Genomic DNA, 20,859 nt, shown 5'->3' on the forward strand with positions numbered 1-20,859 from the left:
TTGAGCCCTGTGGTTTGGATTCTATCACAGTAAATCTTTACTATATCATTACTAATCCACTGCCAATGACAAATTAGTTGAGGAGACAATAAAGTTAATCTCAGGTGGGCAGTCCCAGTGATATATTCTATTCAAATCCCTGTTTTCAATTTTAAGGTGGTACAGTGGACAGAATGATTAATTCCAAGAGAGCATTTCCTAATACAGAACCAGATAAAATACCCCGGGCACAGTACCCCATTTATCGCATATGACAACGTAGTTAAGAAATACATACTGGAGGCCTAATTTTCAAAACTGGCCTTCTAAATTGCAAATACCAATGGAAACCATGCTGCACAGAATTCTGTTTTATGGGCAAAAGAAAGATTTGCATGCACAATTTAGACAACCAGCTTCTAAAATGTATCTGTGTGAATCAATTTAAAGCTGGGATAGGTGCACATTCTGATCTGTGTGGCGCAGTGGTTATGAATGTTCCAGGATTTCTGTTTTTAATCTCATTGACATACTGTATTATTTCAGGCTACTGGCTGTGTGAGATATTATATTATTGTTCCATTTATCAGAAAAAGTGAGAGTATCTATTCAGGTTTAGCCATTTGTCTTACGGGACAAACTCTTCAAACCACTAATTTGAGAAAAAATGCAATGGTGTTCCAGTACAACCTTCATTATGATGTTGTGCCAACCCAAAATAATTTTGAGACCAGTTCCATAATCCAGGGTTTGCAAGAGAAGGGGCTGTCTTGTGAGGATACAGAAACTCATCTCAAACTTTGGGATACATGGTAATTTAAGGCTAACCTCAGATACACCCTCTATTCAAAGTCCAGCTTCATATCGGGGGAGTGTAATCTGAATTCAAACATCATATTAACTCCTTGCTGAGACTAACTTTTCTCTACATCTTAAAGAATTAAAACAAGACGTGCTCTTCATATTTTACCTGGTAGTGAACTCTCTGCATAGAAGAAGTTACCGACTGCAGGTCCTAATGTGAGAATAAAAGAAATGGCAATGACAATGAATCCAAAACCAATTTACAAACTCCACAGAAGAAATGCCCGCACTAACTCCACCCAATTTATTTATTTAGCGTGTGCAACTCCACCCAAGAACAGGGTAAAAAACACACAAGAATTTTGCAACTATTTATTCACATTTTTTAGAGTATTAGCTTTCATCATGTTTGCAACTCTTTTGTGCTCACTTCCAATAAGTATTCTAGCAAATAACTCTTCTGGCTGCAATGCTCGCTCACTCAGAGGATCTGAAATTAATACTGAGGATATTTGTGGAAAGCAAATTTTGCATTTTGAACCGTTTGGCCCAGAAACCCAATTCTTAGAGCCCTGTGAGGATACAAAATTTGTATCTGCATCTGATCTGCGATCCGCAAACATGGATATTTGCATCTCTGGATATAAAAACTTCTAAGAACTAACATATGTTCATCCTAAGAGGGAACAATGACGTACCAAGTGACCTGTGTTGCCCTATTAAAACAGCTCAAATTTAGAATATTCACAACAAACTGCATGCAAACAAGAATTATCAGCATGCTTTTCAACAAATACTTTGGAATAATTTTTAAATTTAAGGAAATCACAAACTATTCACAGATTCTTTTCTGAGGTCTACTACAACCTAACCTCAGGGAAGACACAGCATAATGGTACCAACAGCAAGTTCCAGGGAGCTCTTTTATTGTAATAGGCACTCTGTCCAATAGTCTAGGCCCAGGATATGACCTACCATAAAGGCAGATTAATCACTGGCCCTAACACAGGGGAGTCAACGGGCATAAGCTTCCTCCATCTTCCTGTGAGGCCTGCCAAGATAGCAAGTGTGGGTATGAGTGGGAGTCATTGTACACTTAGTGGGGCCTCCACTTTCCAGCCTGTGAGTAAGTAGGTGGGGAGGGGGTAAGCCTTGGCCCCAGTCCATCTCCTCCCACAATGTGCTAGCCAATGGAATTCAGCCAGCATAAGCAAGGGAAGTTAGAGAACCAGTTACATAGTTCCCCCATAAACTGGAGCCAGAGATAACTCAGAGTCAAAATTCCTTTCCAGGGCTTTTCCATGCTGAGTGAAGCTACTTTCCATCCTTTACCCAGGGCTCTGAGCACACGATTAATGTAGGCTGTAATTTATAATCTGATGGGAAATGTCCTCCAAATCCTCTCCCTGCATCATCACTGCCAAACCTGTCTCCATATTAAGATATAGCACACTTCAGTTTTGTAGTCCTGAAATGTTGTTTGCATTTTAAGAGCTCCATTTGCTGATGTACACCCTAGCTAAAATTTTAAAAATAAGTGCCTAATCTTAGTCTCCTGAATATGCATTTAGCTATCTAAATAAGTAGCTTTGTTTTCAAAAGGGCTGAGCACTATAGCAGCTCCAACTGACTTCAAGGGGAGTGGTGGGATGCTTAGCATTTTTGAAAATTGGGCCAACACCTCTGGTGCCCTCAATATGGACCTGGGAGCCTAAATCTGACTTCTGTTTTTGAAGATCTTGGACAAAAATAACAGAGAGTCTGATTAATAAAACACCTACCAGAAGGTAAAAATAAAGAAACAGCTGTTATATCACATTAATGAGAGTCCATTATCTTGGTTCCTAAATACATGTCTATTTTAAATTATGTTGATTGTTGCTTACTGGAGCATTTGGAGATTCTGTCTTCGAGACAGAATGTAATGTTTAATCAGCTCTTAGGAACAATTTGTCAATAGAGGAAGTGCAGCACTTTTATTAACTACATGGCCCCCAGAGTCAACAGAGGCTTCTGGAAATATCTAGTTCATATTTGGCATGCTCATAGCTTTACCACAGATATTAGCAGAGTCACTTCCATATAAATATTACATCATTTGCCTAGTCAGCTCCATTTTGCTACCATGATATCATTGAAGGACCCACATTGTTTTTGCAAGATTCATGGGGTGTCCAGCTGTTCTGATCAAATTCCAACATCAGTAAATATAATCCACCTACTACCTTTCATTCCTTTCTTTGCTTTAAATTGATAGAGTATTCTTTCTCTCACTTCCTGTCCTCCAAATATCGTGCAGTGCTGCTCATGAATTTATAATGGCTCCCATGTCCTACCCCCGAGAAGTTTCCGTTTCAGGAGCAAGCAAAGCAAAGCGTTTCTTATACATTGTGTCTATAGCTATAATTCTATAACACACTCGGACTTGAGAAAAGGATGTCATAAATCAATAAGCAATAACTGAAATTCTCACTGACTCACCTCTTGTAGCCGGTCAATGTACATACGACAGGCCTCCAAGTCACAATCTCCTCGTATAACTATAATTCCCAGAGGGATGGCTGGGGGCAGCAAAAAGAACCCTTTCATTAAAATCACTCGCTTTCCAATGTTAAACAAACATTCTCAGTGGCATTCTCCTTTTACTCCCCAATGGGATTTTACTATCTAACTTTTAACGTCCACTTAGAAACCTGACCCTATTTTCCCTTATCCATTTTACCATTTTGTATTTATCCAATCATCTGTTTTTCTGTGTTGCTAATGCTGCAGGTGCTAATATGGCTACAGTTTGTTTACATCCTTCTTTGTCTGCCAACATTATCAATTATGTTGACACAGCAAAAGGAACAGTATCCCAACAAAGGAGTCATTCGTGTTGAGTGTTTTGTTATGCATTGCAAAAAGCTGTGATTATTTTTTGAAATGAGACTCTGGAGCACTTTAAAAACAATTTAAAGTCAATGAAAAACAAACAACCTTGGAAGCCTAAAAGTTACAGCTATTTTCTAACCATTTTTCTTCCACTGACCTCTGACTCTTTCTTTTTTTAAAATCTGTTTTGCAGCTCGGCACATTGATATGAGATTGTAGGGCTGTTTATGATCTCCAGCCTGGGCATACTGATTTATTAATGTAGGTCTATGACTGATGCTGATTTTATATTTCTGCATTTTATTTATTTTAGCAGAAAAACAACTGAAGCATTTGTATCAGAAAGAAAATCTGGCAACAGTTGCATGGACTTTGTGATGAGATACAAGGGAAAAAAATTTGTTCAAATTTTGAGATAGCCAGTCTTGACCGCTGATCCTCTAAAATAGACATTAAGCATTCAGAAGTTATGGCCCACCAGATTATAACTAGAGAGGGTAGAAAATGATCTGTCGAAACATTTTTCAATGAAAAATGGCTTTTTGACAAAAAAGAAATGTGTTCACACCTCCCCTCGCCCCCCAAAAATCCACTTTTGCAGAAAAAAAATCACAGTTTTGTTAAAAACTCCAAAACTCATAAACCCCAAAATGTTTTCCCTGGTCCTGGAGGCATCACTTTTAATGGCAGAAGGGAAGTTCAGTCTCTGTAGCTACTCTGTTCTTGGACCCTTCAATGAGCCTGCAAATGAGGGTACTACCTGGCTTTAGTAGGATCTCACCAAAGAAGCAGGAGAAGGGAGACTCAGAAGTACTTGTATTTCTAAAATGGACTCATTTAATAAGGTCTTACCTCCCACTAGATAGGCTTTAACCAAACAAAGCAGCAGCAACTGGGGAAGCAGCAAAGCAACAGCAGGAAGAGATTAGAATATTCATAGGAAATATTCCAGGAGAGGATGTGATCCTTATCTTCATAAACAATTTAGCTGATTGGCTAACAAGGAGTCATGTAAAGTTACTGATAACAGTAGGGTAAATTGAAAAACTAACTGTGCTGGAACAGCAGCTGCTCTTTAATTCAAAAGGACTTGATTAAGAGGGACCCTGGCATGTTTGCCTACTGAGGAGCTCTTCATTTTGATAAGTAAAGGAAACAGACAATGACAAGAGATAATGAGGAGAGTCTTCATGGTTCATAAAAAGAAAAGGAGGACTTGTGGTACCTTACAGACGAACAAATTAGTCTCTAAGCTGCCACAAGTCCTCCTTTTCTTTTTGCGAATACAGACTAACACGGCTGCTACTCTGAAACCGGTCTTCATGGTCCATATTCCCCTGGCCCACTGAGGCAGGTTAGAGAAGTTTAGCAATCTCAGGCATGGAAGGAAGAGTTCTGCAGCATTCAAGCTCTGCACAGGGCCTACTGGCCAACACAGACCAGAGCCGTGGCATTAACACCATATCCAGCACTATTGATTATGAGCCTAAGAAAGAAGTAGCATGTTCTGCTCGGAGGCGGGGGTTGAGAAAAGAAGAATGGGTATGTGGGAGGAAGGTAGCTGAGACCAAGGCTACGTCTTCACTACCCACCGGATCGGCGGGTAGTGATCGTTCTATCGGGGATCAATTTGTCATGTCTTGTCTCAACGCGATAAATCAATCTCCAAATCGACGCCTGTACTCCACCTCGGCAGGAGGAGTAAGCAGAGTTGACGGGGGAGCGGTTGCGGTCCACTCACCGCCGTGAGGATGGCCAGGTAAGTCGAACTAAGATACTTCGACTTCAGCTACGCAAATAGCATAGCTGAAGTTGTGTATCTTAGTTTGAACCCCCACCAGTGTAGCCCAGGCCCAATAAGAAAGGAAGAGAATATCTCACATTCCTTCTGCAGTAATGAAAAAACACATTTTCTTCTAGCAATCTCCCACTCACCCACGCCTTAATTCTTACAAATTCCAAAAGGGAAGGATTCCAACGCTGATCCCTAAGACTTTTCATTACCAAGAAGAGTTGGTGAGGAGAGCCTACAGAAGAGCAGTGCCAATTGTAATGTGCTTTTTATTTGTTTAGATGCTCTGGGTACAGACGAATTCTCTTTGCTCAGTATTTATTATTGCTTAACCTGCCCTGAAAGGAGAACTGCAAGCACTTTGATGAATGTATTTAATGGCTGTTTAGTTTCAATTCTGTAGGTCCCTCTATAGCCCCTGCTGAAATGGTATTTTGTAATGTTTTACAGCAGTAATCAGTGAATCACAACAGATATCCCTCTGCCTCCAATAGCAACAATGCACGAGGGAACTGTCATTGGGTCCTACATTTTCCTCTTTTTAAAAAAATTTCTTTTCTATTAACCCCCTCCATTGACTAAGGAATTTATGTGCCTAACGGGACCAAAGGCTTGTCCTACTGAGACAATGCAACTAACCAAGGACTGAAGTTGTTAATTAACTAGACAGTAATAGTTCCTCATGACTCAGAGAGAAGGGACTTGTGAATGTCTGGAATTTTAAGGAAATCCATAAATCTTTCTTAGATGTAAGTGCTAATATGCAAGAGACAGTTCAGCTATGAAATTTCCTAAAGTTGAGTTATTTGCATTGATGGAAGAAAAGCACAGTGTGCCTTTTAATCTTCACAGGTGGGAGAAAGAACATTAATTAAATTATGTCCCATATATTAATTTTAACAGGGTATTGATAAAAGAATTTTATAAAAATCATAGTTAGGTGAGTCCACCCATGAAATGATGAGAGTGACATTTACAATGGGTTTGTATAAGTGCCCTAGCTCTTATGTATGAATCCTGGGCTAGTGTGACCAAAAACTGACATGTTAATTGCTTATTTTATCAGGTAATAGTAAGTACTTTCAATGTACATGTCAGTGTTCGTCCAAAAATCTCAAAGTGCTTTACACTGGTTGGCAGAGTGGTTGGCTGATGGATAGCTAGTGTGCAATTATGACCTATGTACATTAGAGGAGGGCTATCACCTAGACAGTGAGTATTACTGGCTAGTCACAGGCATCATAAAGAACTGTCCAAGGGTACAGTCTTGGGTAGCACAGTATAATTACTCAAAACTGCATCAGTCCACAGATGGTCCGTTCTTTGGCTCTCACCAAAATACACATAGATAACTTAATTATCTTCAGTGCCGGAGCGCCACTCCGTGCAGGTGAAAGGTATGAGCGTGGGAGCAGTCAGAGAGATGGGTACAGCTCCCTAATTCTCCTGGTCAGTTCCTGTGAGGATGAGAGTTAGAGCTGCTTCCCAGCCCCCCTGACTTGCACCACCATTGCAGGGTATTAGTGAAGCATAGGCATAGCAAAGCAGAGTTCCACTACACCCACTCTCTGCCTTCTGCCCTCTCCCAACATGTGTCTACACAAGGAATGAGGAGTGACAGCCAGTGAAGAACCCAGTTGCACTAGAGAGTTCTCTTCCAACAGCAGAATTCTCTGCTGGCCAATTGCAGCCAGTTTCCAGTGAGGGTTTGGATCTGATTACAGAATCTGCTGTATTGGATCTTGGACATAACACTCTTATTATGGTGCAGAATGCCATTATAAGAATATAGGTAGATGAATAAGACAGGCAGAATATTTCAATTAGTTCACTTCGTGGACCATTGCTGATGAAATTTGTTGCCTATAATGGCACTAACTTAAATCAAGTATCAACACAAGGCTGCGTTGGAGACACAGCAACATGGCTGATACCATACACGAGACTTTGCTATGCAGATCACCCCAAACGCTGGCTGGAAGAATTATCAATGATTTCTAAACTCCTCATGATGTTAGTTATGGAATGTACAAATAAAGAAGAAAATTCCCACCTTCCATCCCTTCATTATGTTGAATCCCTGAAGCTAGTAAAAATTTCATATAGACACAAATGGAAAAAGACTAAAAATGTGGCATATTACCACCAAGAAAAGATAAAATTCAATTAACGTCCTCATTTGCTGTTCCTAAGGGATTCAATTTGTGATCTAAACACCACAATTTACCTGCAAACATCCTGATCAAAACAGGTGTGATCTCCTAGAAAGTTCATTGCCTTCGGGGATTGTGGAGATTACGTGTTTGGCTGTAAATGTTTAATGTAGCAAATAAAAGATCCTGTATGTTCAGGACGTTATAAGGATATCATTTTCCTATGAGATTTCCACTGACATAGAAATGTAAAGGGCCAAATCATCACAATAAATTCTCTAGAACCTTGAGTTGGAACTGTAAAATAACCAGACACATATTAAGGGGTTCAGCTTGTAAAGTGTGGTTGTAGATCAAGAATTGAGTATGTATTAATGGCATCTTCTTACCACAAACACTCCCTGTCTCTGCTCAGGTCATTTCTGCTGATTTTACTGAAAAGAACAAGGCTAGTTTTTTTTCACTACTGTCAGAACTAGTAGGCCAATGCAGCTGTGATAGAGAGAGCTGCATTCTGTCTGCGTCCACATTATTGGCAGCTTTGCTGGTTAAATTCTAACAATCAGATCCTAATTGCTAGTTACAAGGTAAGAACTGGGAAAAAACAGTCTGAGTTTTCTTTCTCTCTCTTTTTTTGGGGGGTGGGGGAGGGCATTCCAGCTTGAGTTTTCAGTGCAGATTGTTAAAACTGGGCATATTTGATAGGACACATCTGAGTACGTCTACAGAATAAATATGAAACTACACATATAAACTAGATTATGAATGGTCCTGTGCTGGTGCATGGATGGAGGTGCACAGAGGACACTACAAACCTTCTCCCATTGTCCTGTTAAGCAAGTGCCTGCCATAATGTGGAAAGTTAGCATTGCCAACAGCTCTAGCCTTCTCAAAAGGGTCAGGGACAAGGAATGGCCATAGCTCACCTCCACCTCCCCCACCAACCCTGCACCAGCAGGCAGAGTTGGCTGGTTACAGAGGAGAGCACACGCTGTGCTCACTGGATCATTGGGCTGCCATTCAGCATACATGCCAGGGAGCCATCAGCCAGAATTCTGGTGTTTGGGGCAAGGAGCTTGGTGGAAGAAGACTGGGACTAGGATTTGAAGGGGAGACTGGGAGGGAAATGGAGGGGGCACTGGGAACCAGTAGGTGGGGAAGAGACTAGGATTGTCTGAGGAGAGGCTGGAACTGGCTGGGCAAGGAGTCTGGGACTGGGAACCAGTGAGGAGGGAAGACAGGGAGACAGATCTGCTGAGAAGCCCAAATGCAGGAAGAGAACTGAAACCCAGTGGGACAAGGAGCCAGGGAGGAGCTGCAGAAGAAACTGAGATTGGATGAGGATATCAGGGATGAAGAGTGGAACTGTGAGCCAGAGAGGATGGGGAATGTGGATATGTTGGTGATTCAGGAGTGGATTTACCATGAAACAAACCGTGGGGTGGCACGGGGCCCCCAACAACAGGGGGTGCCCCCAAAATGCAGGACAAATATCTGACAACCTGTCCCTGAGTCCCAGCCAGCAGAAGGGCTCAGGCAGGCAGGCTGCCTGCATGCCGTGGACGATGGCCCCACGCAGCTCCCGGAAGCGGATGGCACGTCTATGCGCCCCTGGTAGAGAGGGAGGTGGCTCCGTGCGCTCCCGCTGCCCTCCTCCCCCCAAGGGGTGCACAGAGACGTGTCAGCAGCAGCCCAGCAGGGTTACGGCGGCTCCCTGCCCGCTCTGTGTCCCTCCTTCCCTCCTTCTGCACCACTTCACTCCCAGAAGCGGACGGCATGTTCCTGCGGCCCCTGGGGGTGGGGGGAAGTGTGTGTCTCCGCGTGCTGCCCCCGCTCCAAGTGCCGACTCCGCGGCTCCCATTGGCTGAGTCCTGGTGGGTGCCCGAAAATGAAGCTGTGGCCCCACTAACTCTAAATCTGCCATTGGGGTGATTGGAGGCCAGTGCATTAGAGGGAGAGGGAAACTAGATAAGTCTGGGGACAAGGAGAAGAGCATGGATGGGAAACTGGGAATGGCTGGGCAAGGAGACTGAGATGTGGAGACTGAAATGGGAGACTAGAACAGGCTCAGCAAGGAACCTGGGACTAGGACGGGAGATCTGAGGCGTGAAAACTGGCAATGGCTAAGTGAGGAGAATGGGACTTGGGTGAGGAGCCAGGGGTGGGGAAAAGATAGCATTTGGAGAGGGTCAGGGACAGCATGGCAGGGAAGGGCTTGGGGGAAACTGCATGCTTGATTTGGCAGGGGAACACACCACTTTTGACATACTGAATCTAAAAGCATCGGGTTACACTGCTTAGAGCATACAGAATGTTAAACAGATTCTGTAAGAGTCACCATGCAGTTCCCAGTCCTAGTGACCTTATTCACCACTCTGCCATCGTGGTGACAAATCTTAGATGGAGATACTGTGAAGAATCAGAAAGGGATGCAGACTGCTCAGTTCACTGATTGTGTTGTGAATATTCACTGCATATCCCCACAGTGATAAGAATTTCTGCTGCACAATAGGAAGGAGGGAAAGCATTTATGATGGTCAGAATCTGAAAGGTTTTAATTACTAAAACAAATAACGCCCCAGCTCACCTCCGCTCTGCCCCTCCCTGCTCCCCTGAGCACGCCACCGCCGCCGCTCCGCTTCTCCCCCTGCCCGCCCAGGCTGTTTTGCGTGGCAAGCCTGGGAGGGAGGGAGGGAGGAGAAGCTGAGCAGCGGTGCGCTCAGGGGAGGCAGTGGTGGTGAAGCAGAGGCGAGCTGGGGCGGGGAGTGGTTCCTCACTTACCTACGCTCCGCCTGCTCCCCTGAACGTGCTGCCTCTCCCTCACCTGAGAGGGAAGGGGGAGAAGCGGAGCGGCGGCGAATTCAGGGGACCAGGCTGAGCGGAGGTGAGTGAGGGTGGAGGGTTGCAGGGGGGAGCCGCAGGAAGTAATGGCGGGGGGATGCGGCACGCCCGGGGGAAGAGGCAGGGCCAGGGATTTTGAGAAGGGGTTGGGAGGGGGTGGAGTTAGGGCGGAGCCGGGGGTGGGCGCAAAAAAAAAGCGGGGGCAACCAACATTTTTTTTTGCTTGGGGCGGCAAAAATCCTAGAGCCGGCCCTGGTACACATAACCGAGAAGGCAGGTTTTCTAACCCTTTACTCATGCTCATAGCTCTTCCCTGAACTGTCTCCAGTGTATCAACATCCTCCTTGAATTGTGGACACCAGAACTGGACACACTATTCCAGCAATTCTTGCACCAGTGCCAAATAAAGAGGTAAAATAACCTCTCTCCTGCTACTTGAGATTCTCCTGTTTATGCATCTAGGGACTGCATTAGCCCTTTTGGCTACAGCATCACACTGGGAGCTCATGTTCAGCTAAGTATCCATGCCCCCCCACACACACTCCCAAACCTTTTTCAGAGTCTCTGCTTCCCAGGATAGAGTCCTCCATCTTGTAAGTGTGGCCTACCTTCTTTGTTCCTAGATGTTTACATTTACATTTAGCCATATTAAAACACATATTGTTTGCTTGTGCCCTTCTTACCAAGCAATCCAGATTAATCTGTAGCATTGATCTGTCCTCTTCATTATTTACTAAGATGTAATGGTTAACCAATTTTTAATTCATTTAATGTGTGCCATCTTAATTTTGTATTTTTACAGTTTCTTAATCAAAATTGTATGTGGTACCAAGTCAAATGTCTTACAGAAGTCTATGTATATTTCCTTCAAATTATTACCTTCATCAGCCAAACTCGTAATCTCATTCAAAAAGAAATCAAGTTAGTTTGACAAGATCTATTTTCCATACAACCATGTTGATTGACATTAATTATATTGCTCTCCTTTAATTCTTTATTAATCAAGTGCCATATCAACTGTTCCATTATCTTGCCCAGGATCGACGTCAGATTGACTGGCCTATAATTATCTGGATCATCCCATTTACCCTTTTTAAATACTGGCACAACATTATCTTTCTTCCAATCTCTTGGAACTTCCCTGGTGTTCCAAGAGTTATAGAAAATCAACATTAATGGTCCAGTGAGCTCCTCAGTCAGCTCTTTTAAAACTCGTGGATGCAAGTTATCTGGACGTGCAGATTTAAAAATGCCTAACTTTAGAAGCTGCTCTTTAATATCCTCCTGAGTTACTATTGGAATGGAAAATATTTCATCTTATCATATGATGTGACTGTATCATCTGTTTTTTCCCCAAATACAGAACAAAAATATTTAATGAATACTTCTGCCTTTTCTTCATTATTATTGATAATCCTACCATTTCCATCTTGTAATCAATGTTTCACAATTCCTCACTTCTGATTTATATTTGTCACTATCAACATCCCCTTTCTTCCATTTGTTATCTATTATTTTCTTTGACTCCATAGTCTGGTGATTAGGGCCCTCCCTAAGGGAGACCCAGTTTTAAGTTCCTGTTCCAATGATCATTTAGTTATCTGTAAAAAGAGGCACAGCTTCAACATGATGAGCGAGATATGGTTATGGCAGTCTCCTACAATGCAGGAGACCCACGTTCAAATCCCCACTCCCTGGTGGGAAATTGAACCCAGGTTTTCCCACATCCTGGGTAAGTGCTGTAACTAGTGGGGTAAAAGTTGTACAAGTCTTTCTCTAGCTGTGCTGTGCATGGCATCAAAGTTTGGTTGGGGAGAGGGAATTGATCAAAACTATTCACGTCAAATTTGCAAATATTTTCGGGACAACCTAAAACTGCATTTTTAAATGAATAAACTATTCAGCAATTATTATTTTTTTTGCCCGGCTTTACTTACAGCGTGTGTGAGCATGCACACCCACACCCACACTATTCTCAAAAGAATGATGCTTTAATAGTCAGGAAGCTACCCTTTTTCTCCTTGCTGTAGGGTGCAAGGTATCCCCTACATTTTCACCATCCCAGTGATAATATCCAGGGGTAGGTAGAAGAAAGAAAAGGGGGAGGGAGGAGGGGCAGATAATTCGGTAGCAAATGTTGGTGAAATGCCTGCTAAAGCAACAAGAAAAGTAGAACATGACAGAAAAAGAGAATCAGATGCAAATGGTTGTGCCTTTCAGAGGACGGAGTGACACCATTTAATTGCTCAGAATGTTTTTGAAATGAGGTGTCTACCTCCAGTAGAGCATAGATTAATCTTCACTGAACTGTTGGTATGACAAGTTGTTAGACGGGGGAAAAAATTCAATTTCAGATGAAGCAGCTGATAGAATCAAATGAGTATTTCAAGCACACAAGGAGAGTGAAATGTGTTTACTCTGAGTTAGGGTGACTCAGATTGTTATGCTGATGTCAGAGCTTCCAAAACTCTATTATGGAGACATGTCATAGGCAAAAATCTTAATAGCTTTCCTGAAGTGTTCCTGCAGGGATAATAAAGTGGGTTGTTATTAACTGGTTTCCTTTTCATGTTCTGATTTCTGTTTTCTTCTTGTTGTTGGTTTTTTATTACAATAGTAGAAGCAGGGAAGTGGGCAGTAATTGAGTCATTCTGGAGTTTCCATATCCATGTTTATTCTGTTACAGTACAGAAGGATGTGTAGACTGAGAACCACAAGGGTACAGAGTGAGAAATACACACTGCTGAAAGCCATGGTGTTACTGTGGGGGCATGACCAAATGCAGAGCAATTGGCACGCAGTTCAAAAGTGAGCCTCTCCAACTCAGAATTCATATAACAGGGTCACTCTGCTTGGCAGCAAACAAACAGCTATATTTCTTTGGAATGTAGGGATTATCTATAGTTATGTTTTAAAATCAGCCTTGCAAAATTCTACCCATCCATTTGCCCAGGGTAAGTGATTTTTTTTTTCTTTTGACAGGTGAGTAGCATATCATATAATTTTCATTATAATTATCTTGGTAAAGAGCAGGTGAGCAGTTTTTGTTTTTTCACTTGGGCTGGTAATGTTTAACGATAATTTATTGCAAAGGGCACAGGTTTGGAACTAGGGGTGCTGCTGCACCCCCTGGCTTCAAGTGGTTTCCATCATATTCAGGGTTTACAGTTTGGTTCAATGACTCTCAGCACCCCCACTATACAAATTGTTCCAGCACCCCTGGCAAAAGGAGGAATCTCACTGATGAAGACAGAGAGTGGGGGTATTTGGTATATCTGTTCAGACCCACTGAGTTATACCAAAAAGCATTTAATATATATTCAATAACCCCGTTCAGAAATGCGGTAGTAATAGTTACCTGCATTTTTCAGCTAGTTGAAGGTTCCTGGTCTCTTCAATCTCATTCCTTGCCACACCCATAACCATGTTTTGCTGTTTAGACATCTCGACAGGAGATCTATGCTGTCTATGTCACAAGGTAACTGGGAAGGGAGGTTATGTCATTATGCTCACTGGACTGCATGGATAATTTTTTTCCTAGGTGTCAAATTCAAGATGATGACTATAATTTATGAAATAGTTTGGTTTCTAGCATCTGTAGAGAACTCTTCTCTTCCCTTGCACCATCCTGAAAGTTGATTCAAACTCCAATAAACTGAAATAAGCACAATTTTGATAGGAAGTGTTTAGCTCTTGGTCCAATAAAGTACAAGTCTCTTGACTTTTAGGGTAAGTTGCAATGATTATATATTCACTCAGGACTTTTCTAAGTATTGTAAGGGAAGTGGGGAGGATGCATATCTTTTGTCGTCTATTTTAAGTTGATTGGACGGTGGCAGCTGGAGGGGGACTGGGCTTTTTTGTTTGTTTTCCAAAACTTTTACTACTACAAAAACATTCAGAGGAAGGAAGGAAGGAAGCGAGTAGTTGGGTCTTGGACCAGGAAAAGGCTGGTGAGAAAGAAATGCTGTACTAAGAAGGTGAGGAACCAGTGTGGGGTCAGAGATGAAATTAGCAGAAAGTCCAAACAGCAGGATGAAAAGACGAAGGAGCAGGGTAATATTTAAAATGGTCCCCACTATCTGGCAGTAGCCATTTTAAGAATTTTACATCCAAATTTTTATTTTTAGGATGAATATAAACGAAAATTCAGCAAATGGCCAGATTCCCATACAAACAAAATCCAGATCAGAGATCTGACACATCTCTCATAATACTTACATTAGTTACTAGACATTTCGTATAAAATCATCATTGTGTTTTTTACCAGTAACAAATAACATAATATGTATTTACAGTTGTAACAACGGTATCCCATCTTCTAAATTGTTTGTTTGTTAGAAGGGGTTTGTTTTAGACCTGTTAAGGGATTTTAAAAAATTATTGGCAATGGGTATGTTTTCATTTCCTCAAATGCTGAGACTATGCAACAGGGAAAAAAATCCAAAAGAGGCATCAGTTCATCCAAAATAACATTTTCACAGTATAAATGAATATTTATAATCTGGTCCCCTTTGTCTAGGGTCCATCGGACTCACATCTCAAGTTTATTAATAGAAGCTCCACTCCACCATCATCCACTCCATTCCACTCCACCATCATCTTGTTATAATTCTCATCAGCCCTCTGATGGAGTCTGTAATTGCTTTAATTATGGCTGAAATCTACCAGCAGGAGCTTACAAGAGGCTGTCAGAACCTGTATTAAAATTCAGACCATCTCAGTTCTATTGCTGGAAGAAGTGATGGTGAGCCAGGGACTAGGAAGGGATGGGAGAGAGAGACTGAAACAGTATAACTATCTTTCTACAGTAAGAAAAGCAAACCAATTAAAAGGCCTGCCATCCTGTAATTACCAGGGAGTCCTGTATTATAGAGGAAGCTACAGCTTTGTTACACAACAAACAGACTGCTTGTAGTTTAACATGAATAATGAGTCAGATGCATGAGCAAGACTCTATTAAACTGTTGTCACAAGCAGCCGTGTCCCTCATTGATTAATGATTCCATGTGTCATCAAGGAAAGGTTCTTCATTTTTAAGCATGCGGATCATCGTCATCAGTGATGCCAATGCAACCGGCTGCCTGTTTTCAACTTACACCCTGAATGTGGCAATTAAATCACTACAAGAGAACACAAAACACTGATTATTTTTTTTCTATCTGGAGGGCTGAGGGCTGTTAAAGACCAAAGGATTCGGGTTGCATGATTCACCTGCAGAGGCAAATGTATCTGCTTTGTGACCATCCTAGATGCCAGTGCAACTCCTAGATATGATATGATGAATCCAATAATTGAACGCCTCACTGGAAATTTTAAGTCAATTACAGAATCTTTAAAAATGAGTAAAATCCAATATGGGAGACACTGTTTTTGGTTTGTTTTTTTTTAAAGACAACTGTTTTCAATTAATATGCCCAGTACAAGCATACTGTCCTGACTTATGACTACTGTCCAAGCCTATACATGGATTATACACAGGGATCAGTTATTCTAGGGTTAATGTAAATAGCATACAAAGTTCATAATTAAGGACACACTTGTATATTACATGTACAAGCTACGCATAATGAATACTTGATCCTTGCACTTTTTCTAGTATCAGGTCTATTACAGACATTATCTGGCGAAAGAAAGCAATAACTCAATCAGGCACTACTGACTTACAGGCTTCACGAAGTTTTTCCTTGTCATAATGCAGCCCCTCGTAATCTTGTAAACTAATCCTATTCACTCGGATCCGCAGGCGGTCTGGGATGGAGTGGGGACTGCAATGGGAAAAAAAGATCAGTTAGAAAAGGCTAAAATCTTAGAGTGAAAAGGGGGTAGAGTATGGGGAGATTTTAGATGAATGACAAGAGGGAGAGAGCAGAAACCTCACCAAAATCAACACCCCGTGGGCACATAGTTTTCCATCAACAGAGTTGAGTTTTTAACAGATTATGATGACTGCCCACTAAGACTGAAGTGACCGATGTGTCTTTAAGGACCAAATGGGTCAAGAAGATTCCTTACTTGCTGGGCAGTCTGGAATCACATTTTTTTCTGATCTTGATAGTTTTCAGTTTGATGCCCCTGCTAAATTTCCAGGAGACAATTGGTGACTGTGTACCTGACTGCAATTCCACTGAGGGCAATGTGACTGAAAAGGTGTAACTGAAGGCAGAATGCCATCCTCCAAATCCTTGTGATGGCTCAGGGTATTTAGGCCCAATTCTCAGGACTGGTCGTTAAGCACATAGGGCAGCTCAGGGAAGTAGGTTCACAAATGTGCCTAAGAGACAGATTTTCAAAGGTACTTAGGTGCCTATAGATGCAGGTAGGTGCCCAGTGGGATTTTCAAACATGACTATGCAGGTTAGGTGCCTAATTCCTATTTGATTTCAATGGGATTTAGGTGTCTAACTTCCTTTCATTTTTGAAAATCCTACTAGGCACCTATCTGCATATTTAGGCACCTAAATACCTTTGGAAAATCTGGCCTTAAGATCCTTATTGTGGAGCCATGCTTACCTCCATCTGACCCTCACCTGATGTTTTATTCTACTATTCAAAGGGGCTACTAATTAAGATCTAAAGGAACCTGGCCACATTTGCATTTTCCAGCTGTAAATTTGGGCTATTTGTCCTTCCATCAGAAAGAGTTCAGCAGGACAAAAGAGTAGTTCTTGGGGCTACCTGGAGCAGAAGGTTTGAGCACAACTGTCTCTCTCCAGGAAATCTGGCTGGTGATCTTAACCCCATACCCAGTGGACACCTGGCCTACAATATGGTCAGGAAAGATTTAAGATTAGAATAGCAGGGTGGTGCCGTAAATTAGATGTAAGATGCTACAACAGAAACTTTTTGGAGGTTAGCAGGTTTGGAATAGTAGGATTGACATAATCGACAAAAATCTGTCGAGGAAGCCCTCCTCGCAGTACATGTATGCCATACACAGCCATGAAATAAATATGTGTATTACAATCATGCTTTACACACAACAATGAATTAAATTTCACAGCACCCCATGTGATGAGTGTGATATCCATCTTATTGACAGGGAAACTGAGTCGTGCAGAATGTAAATGACTTCCCTAAGGTCACATAATGGCTGACAAAGTTATGAATCAATTCCCTGTACTGTGTGTTACCAAAAGACCATCCATCCTACTTACATTTCACTCAATAATATGTCAGTAATATCAGTCTGGCAATGTTGCTAGCACCTTGTCATAAATATAAAGGGAAGGGTAACCACCTTTCTGTGTACAGTGCTATAAAATCCCTCCTGGCCAGAGGCAAAACCCTTTCGTCTGTAAAAGGTTAAGAAGCTAAGGTAACCTCGTTGGCACCTGACCCAAAATGACCAATGAGGGGACAAGATACTTTCAAAGCTGGAGGGGTGGGGAACAAAGGGTTCGTCTGTCTGTGTGATGCTTTTGCTGGGAACAGATCAGAAATGCAAGCCTTCCAACTCCTGTTAAATTAATAAGTAATCTAGCTAGAAAATGCATTAGATTTCTTTCATTTAATGGCTGGTAAAATAAGCTGTGCTGAAGGGAATGTATATTCCTGTTTTTGTGTCTTTTTGTAACTTAAGGTTTTGCCTAGAGGGATTCTCTATGTTTTGAATCTGATTACCTTGTAAGGTATTTACCATCCTGATTTTACAGAGGTGATTCTTTTATCTTTTCTTTAATTAAAATTCTTCTTTTAAGAACCTGATTGATTTTTCATTGCTCTTAAGATCCAAGGGTTTGGGTCTGTGTTCACCTGTACCAATTGGTGAGGATTTTTATCAAGCTTTCCCCAGGAAAGGGGGTGTAGGGCTTGGGGGGATATTTTGGGGGAAGACGTCTCCAAGTGGGCTCTTTCCCTGTTCTTTGTTTAAAACACTTGGTGGTGGCAGCATAGGGTTCAAGGACAAGGCAAAGTTTGTACCTTGAGTAAGTTTTTAACCTAAGCTGGTAAGAATAAGTTTAGGGGGTCTTTCGTGCGGGTCCCCACATCTGTACCTTAGAGTTCAGAGTGGGAAAGGAACCTTGACACACCTAATACACTCATGGTCTTCCAAAAATTAAAATATTATGCATAGATATATTTGTATGAAGGGACATGGTTCTATCCACTTTATTAAGTTTTCTTCTTGGTCCTTCTCCTTTCCACTGTATCTGATCTACAGGAATTGTTTTGCCTGTTGGAAAACCAATCTCAATACTAGCTGTGTTTCAGAAAGGTAAACTTTTTACAAGTGTGCCATTATTCCTTTGTCTGCAAATACAGCTGACTTAACAAAACATGTTGTCTCTGACCTGTCTTGGTAAATCCTCCGAGATGGCAATTAGCAAGTATTTCAGAGTGAGCTTATCGTATACTTTTGGTCTGTTGGAAAAAAACAGTTGTGCCACCTCTGGGTAGATGAAAAGAAAGAAATTGAAAATGAAGTCCCAGTTAAAGAAGCCCTTAGGCACAGATGTCTTTGCCTGAAAAGTGACAAAGAATAATGAATTCAGGGCTCTTCTGTAACTGGAGAATAAGACAACACACTGGAAAGAGCTTTATCAAAGAACCTCCTGTTCTATACAGGAGTTCCTGTAGCAATGATACAAATGACCTGTACATAAAGTACAACTTCTAAGGAATCATAAATGTTAGCAGCAGCAGGAGTGATACTTTTTGCAGTATACAAGCTACCAACATTTCTCCTGTGCTGATTGACAGGAGCTGTGGTGTCCAGGTGCCCAGAGATGTCAGGAAGCTGTCCATGTGCAAGCTAAACTTGTCACGGTTTATTTGACAGACAGCTGGGCTACTAACTTCCAGCACAGCTTCAGGGGACATCCTTCTAACTTAACTGGCATTATGATATTCCGTATAACCAGCTCTCTCCATCTGCAGTTTTTACAGGTAGGCAGACCAACACAGAGGCAGATATATAGATGGGGGGGGGGGGCAGTGAGCACATAGATGAAACAATATCTATATAATTAGATTTAGTCACTTTTTGTCAAAGACATTTAGTGTCAGACAGCTGGCTGGCTGAGAAATGAATAGGATAGTCTGAGGAGTTATGTTTCCTTGCAAGTCATATAAAATACAGGTTCCTAAAATGAAAAATTGCTAGGGATTTTATTTTTAGCAAGAAAAAAGATAAGAAATTTTTTTAAGTCTGGGAATATAAGAATTTAATTGCATGGTCTTTGTCTGAGGGAAGGAAAACATATTTCAGTGAATTTATTCAAGTTTGTTAAAAGTGACAGATTGATAGCCCTGGAAACTGAAGTCTTTTGTTCACAGGTACAACATGTGAAGGGGAAGTGCTGGCTTCCCCACTATGTACTGTGTTTTAAAATTAACCTAAGCCCCAGCTCTGTGATTATAAAGATAATTCACTCTCCCAGCACATGGGTGCTCAGCCTGGGGACCCTGAACAGGCCTGGAGGCGGGGGTCGCAATTTCCTTCACTTTCTTTATGGTTAGACTGCGGGGAGGGGCATTGGGGTTTAAAAAAAGCTTGTATCTCTATTGCAACACAGGGTCACACTAACAAAAAGGTTGAGAGGCACTGTTCTCTCTCATTCATTCTTCTTTATGAAACTGCCAGTAAGGGTTCCAGTTATGAAGGAGGTTTGTGTGATATGGACACCTGTTCACTAGGCACTCAGCTGAAATGACTGACTCATCCCATCACACAGAGCTGTCTGGTAGCAAAATCCAAAACCAAACTGGTGACCTTCAGTCTACAGAAGTAATTATATGGTCCCTATGACCATCATTTCTGAGCTCCACACAAACATGAATGTATCCTCAAAACACCCCTGAGAGGTAACTAAGTATCATTATCCTCATTCTACAGAGGGGGAACTCAGACACAGAACCATTAAGTGACTTTCCCAGAGTCACACAGAAAATCTCTGGTAGAGTCAGGAACTGAACTCCACTCTCCAGAGTCCCAGTCCAATATCTTACCAACAAGACCACCTACCAGTCCCCTAAATTATTTAGTATGGCTGGTTGAATTATTTTTGTTGAAACTGGTTTTCAATGGAAAACTGGAGTTTTGATTAAATAAAATTTTTCACAAGAATTATCTTCCTTCTGTGGAAAATTTTCAATTTTTTTTATTGAAAGCTGAATGACTGAAAAACAAAATATTTTTTCCTTTTGAATTTCCACTGAAAAATCAAAAATTTCCATGGAAAATTTAAAAGAAAATTATTTTTGTTTGTTCTCATCTAAATATTCCAGAAGTGAGGGGAGGGAAATCAGCCAGCTCTACTCTTTAGTGCCTCAGGACAGACACAGAAAACTCTGTGGAACTATCCCCCAAACACAGAGCTTTGCTCCTGATAATCCATTTTGCAGGTAAGAATATTGAGATGGTGAAGCCACTTATGGTAAAAGCATCTTTGGCAATCCTCAGATTTTCCTGAG

General features: G+C 41.6%; 1 protein-coding gene across 1 annotated transcript in view; it reads right to left on the minus strand.

Moving 5' to 3' along the window:
• The window catches only part of DGKI (diacylglycerol kinase iota), a gene marked incomplete at its 5' end in the record, with an annotated part of 284,785 nt that overhangs the window by 68,715 nt on the left and 195,211 nt on the right, over positions 1-20,859 (minus strand). Inside the window, 3 exons of the mRNA XM_084617560.1 lie at positions 950-994; positions 3,265-3,344; positions 16,111-16,211. Of these exons, the coding sequence (XP_084473686.1) occupies positions 950-994; positions 3,265-3,344; positions 16,111-16,211 (226 nt within the window). The remainder of the gene's footprint in view (positions 1-949; positions 995-3,264; positions 3,345-16,110; positions 16,212-20,859) is intronic.

The sequence above is a fragment of the Lepidochelys olivacea genome, assembly GCF_965140295.1.
Source record: "Lepidochelys olivacea isolate rLepOli2 genome assembly, chromosome: 1".
Taxonomy (NCBI): domain Eukaryota; kingdom Metazoa; phylum Chordata; order Testudines; family Cheloniidae; genus Lepidochelys; species Lepidochelys olivacea.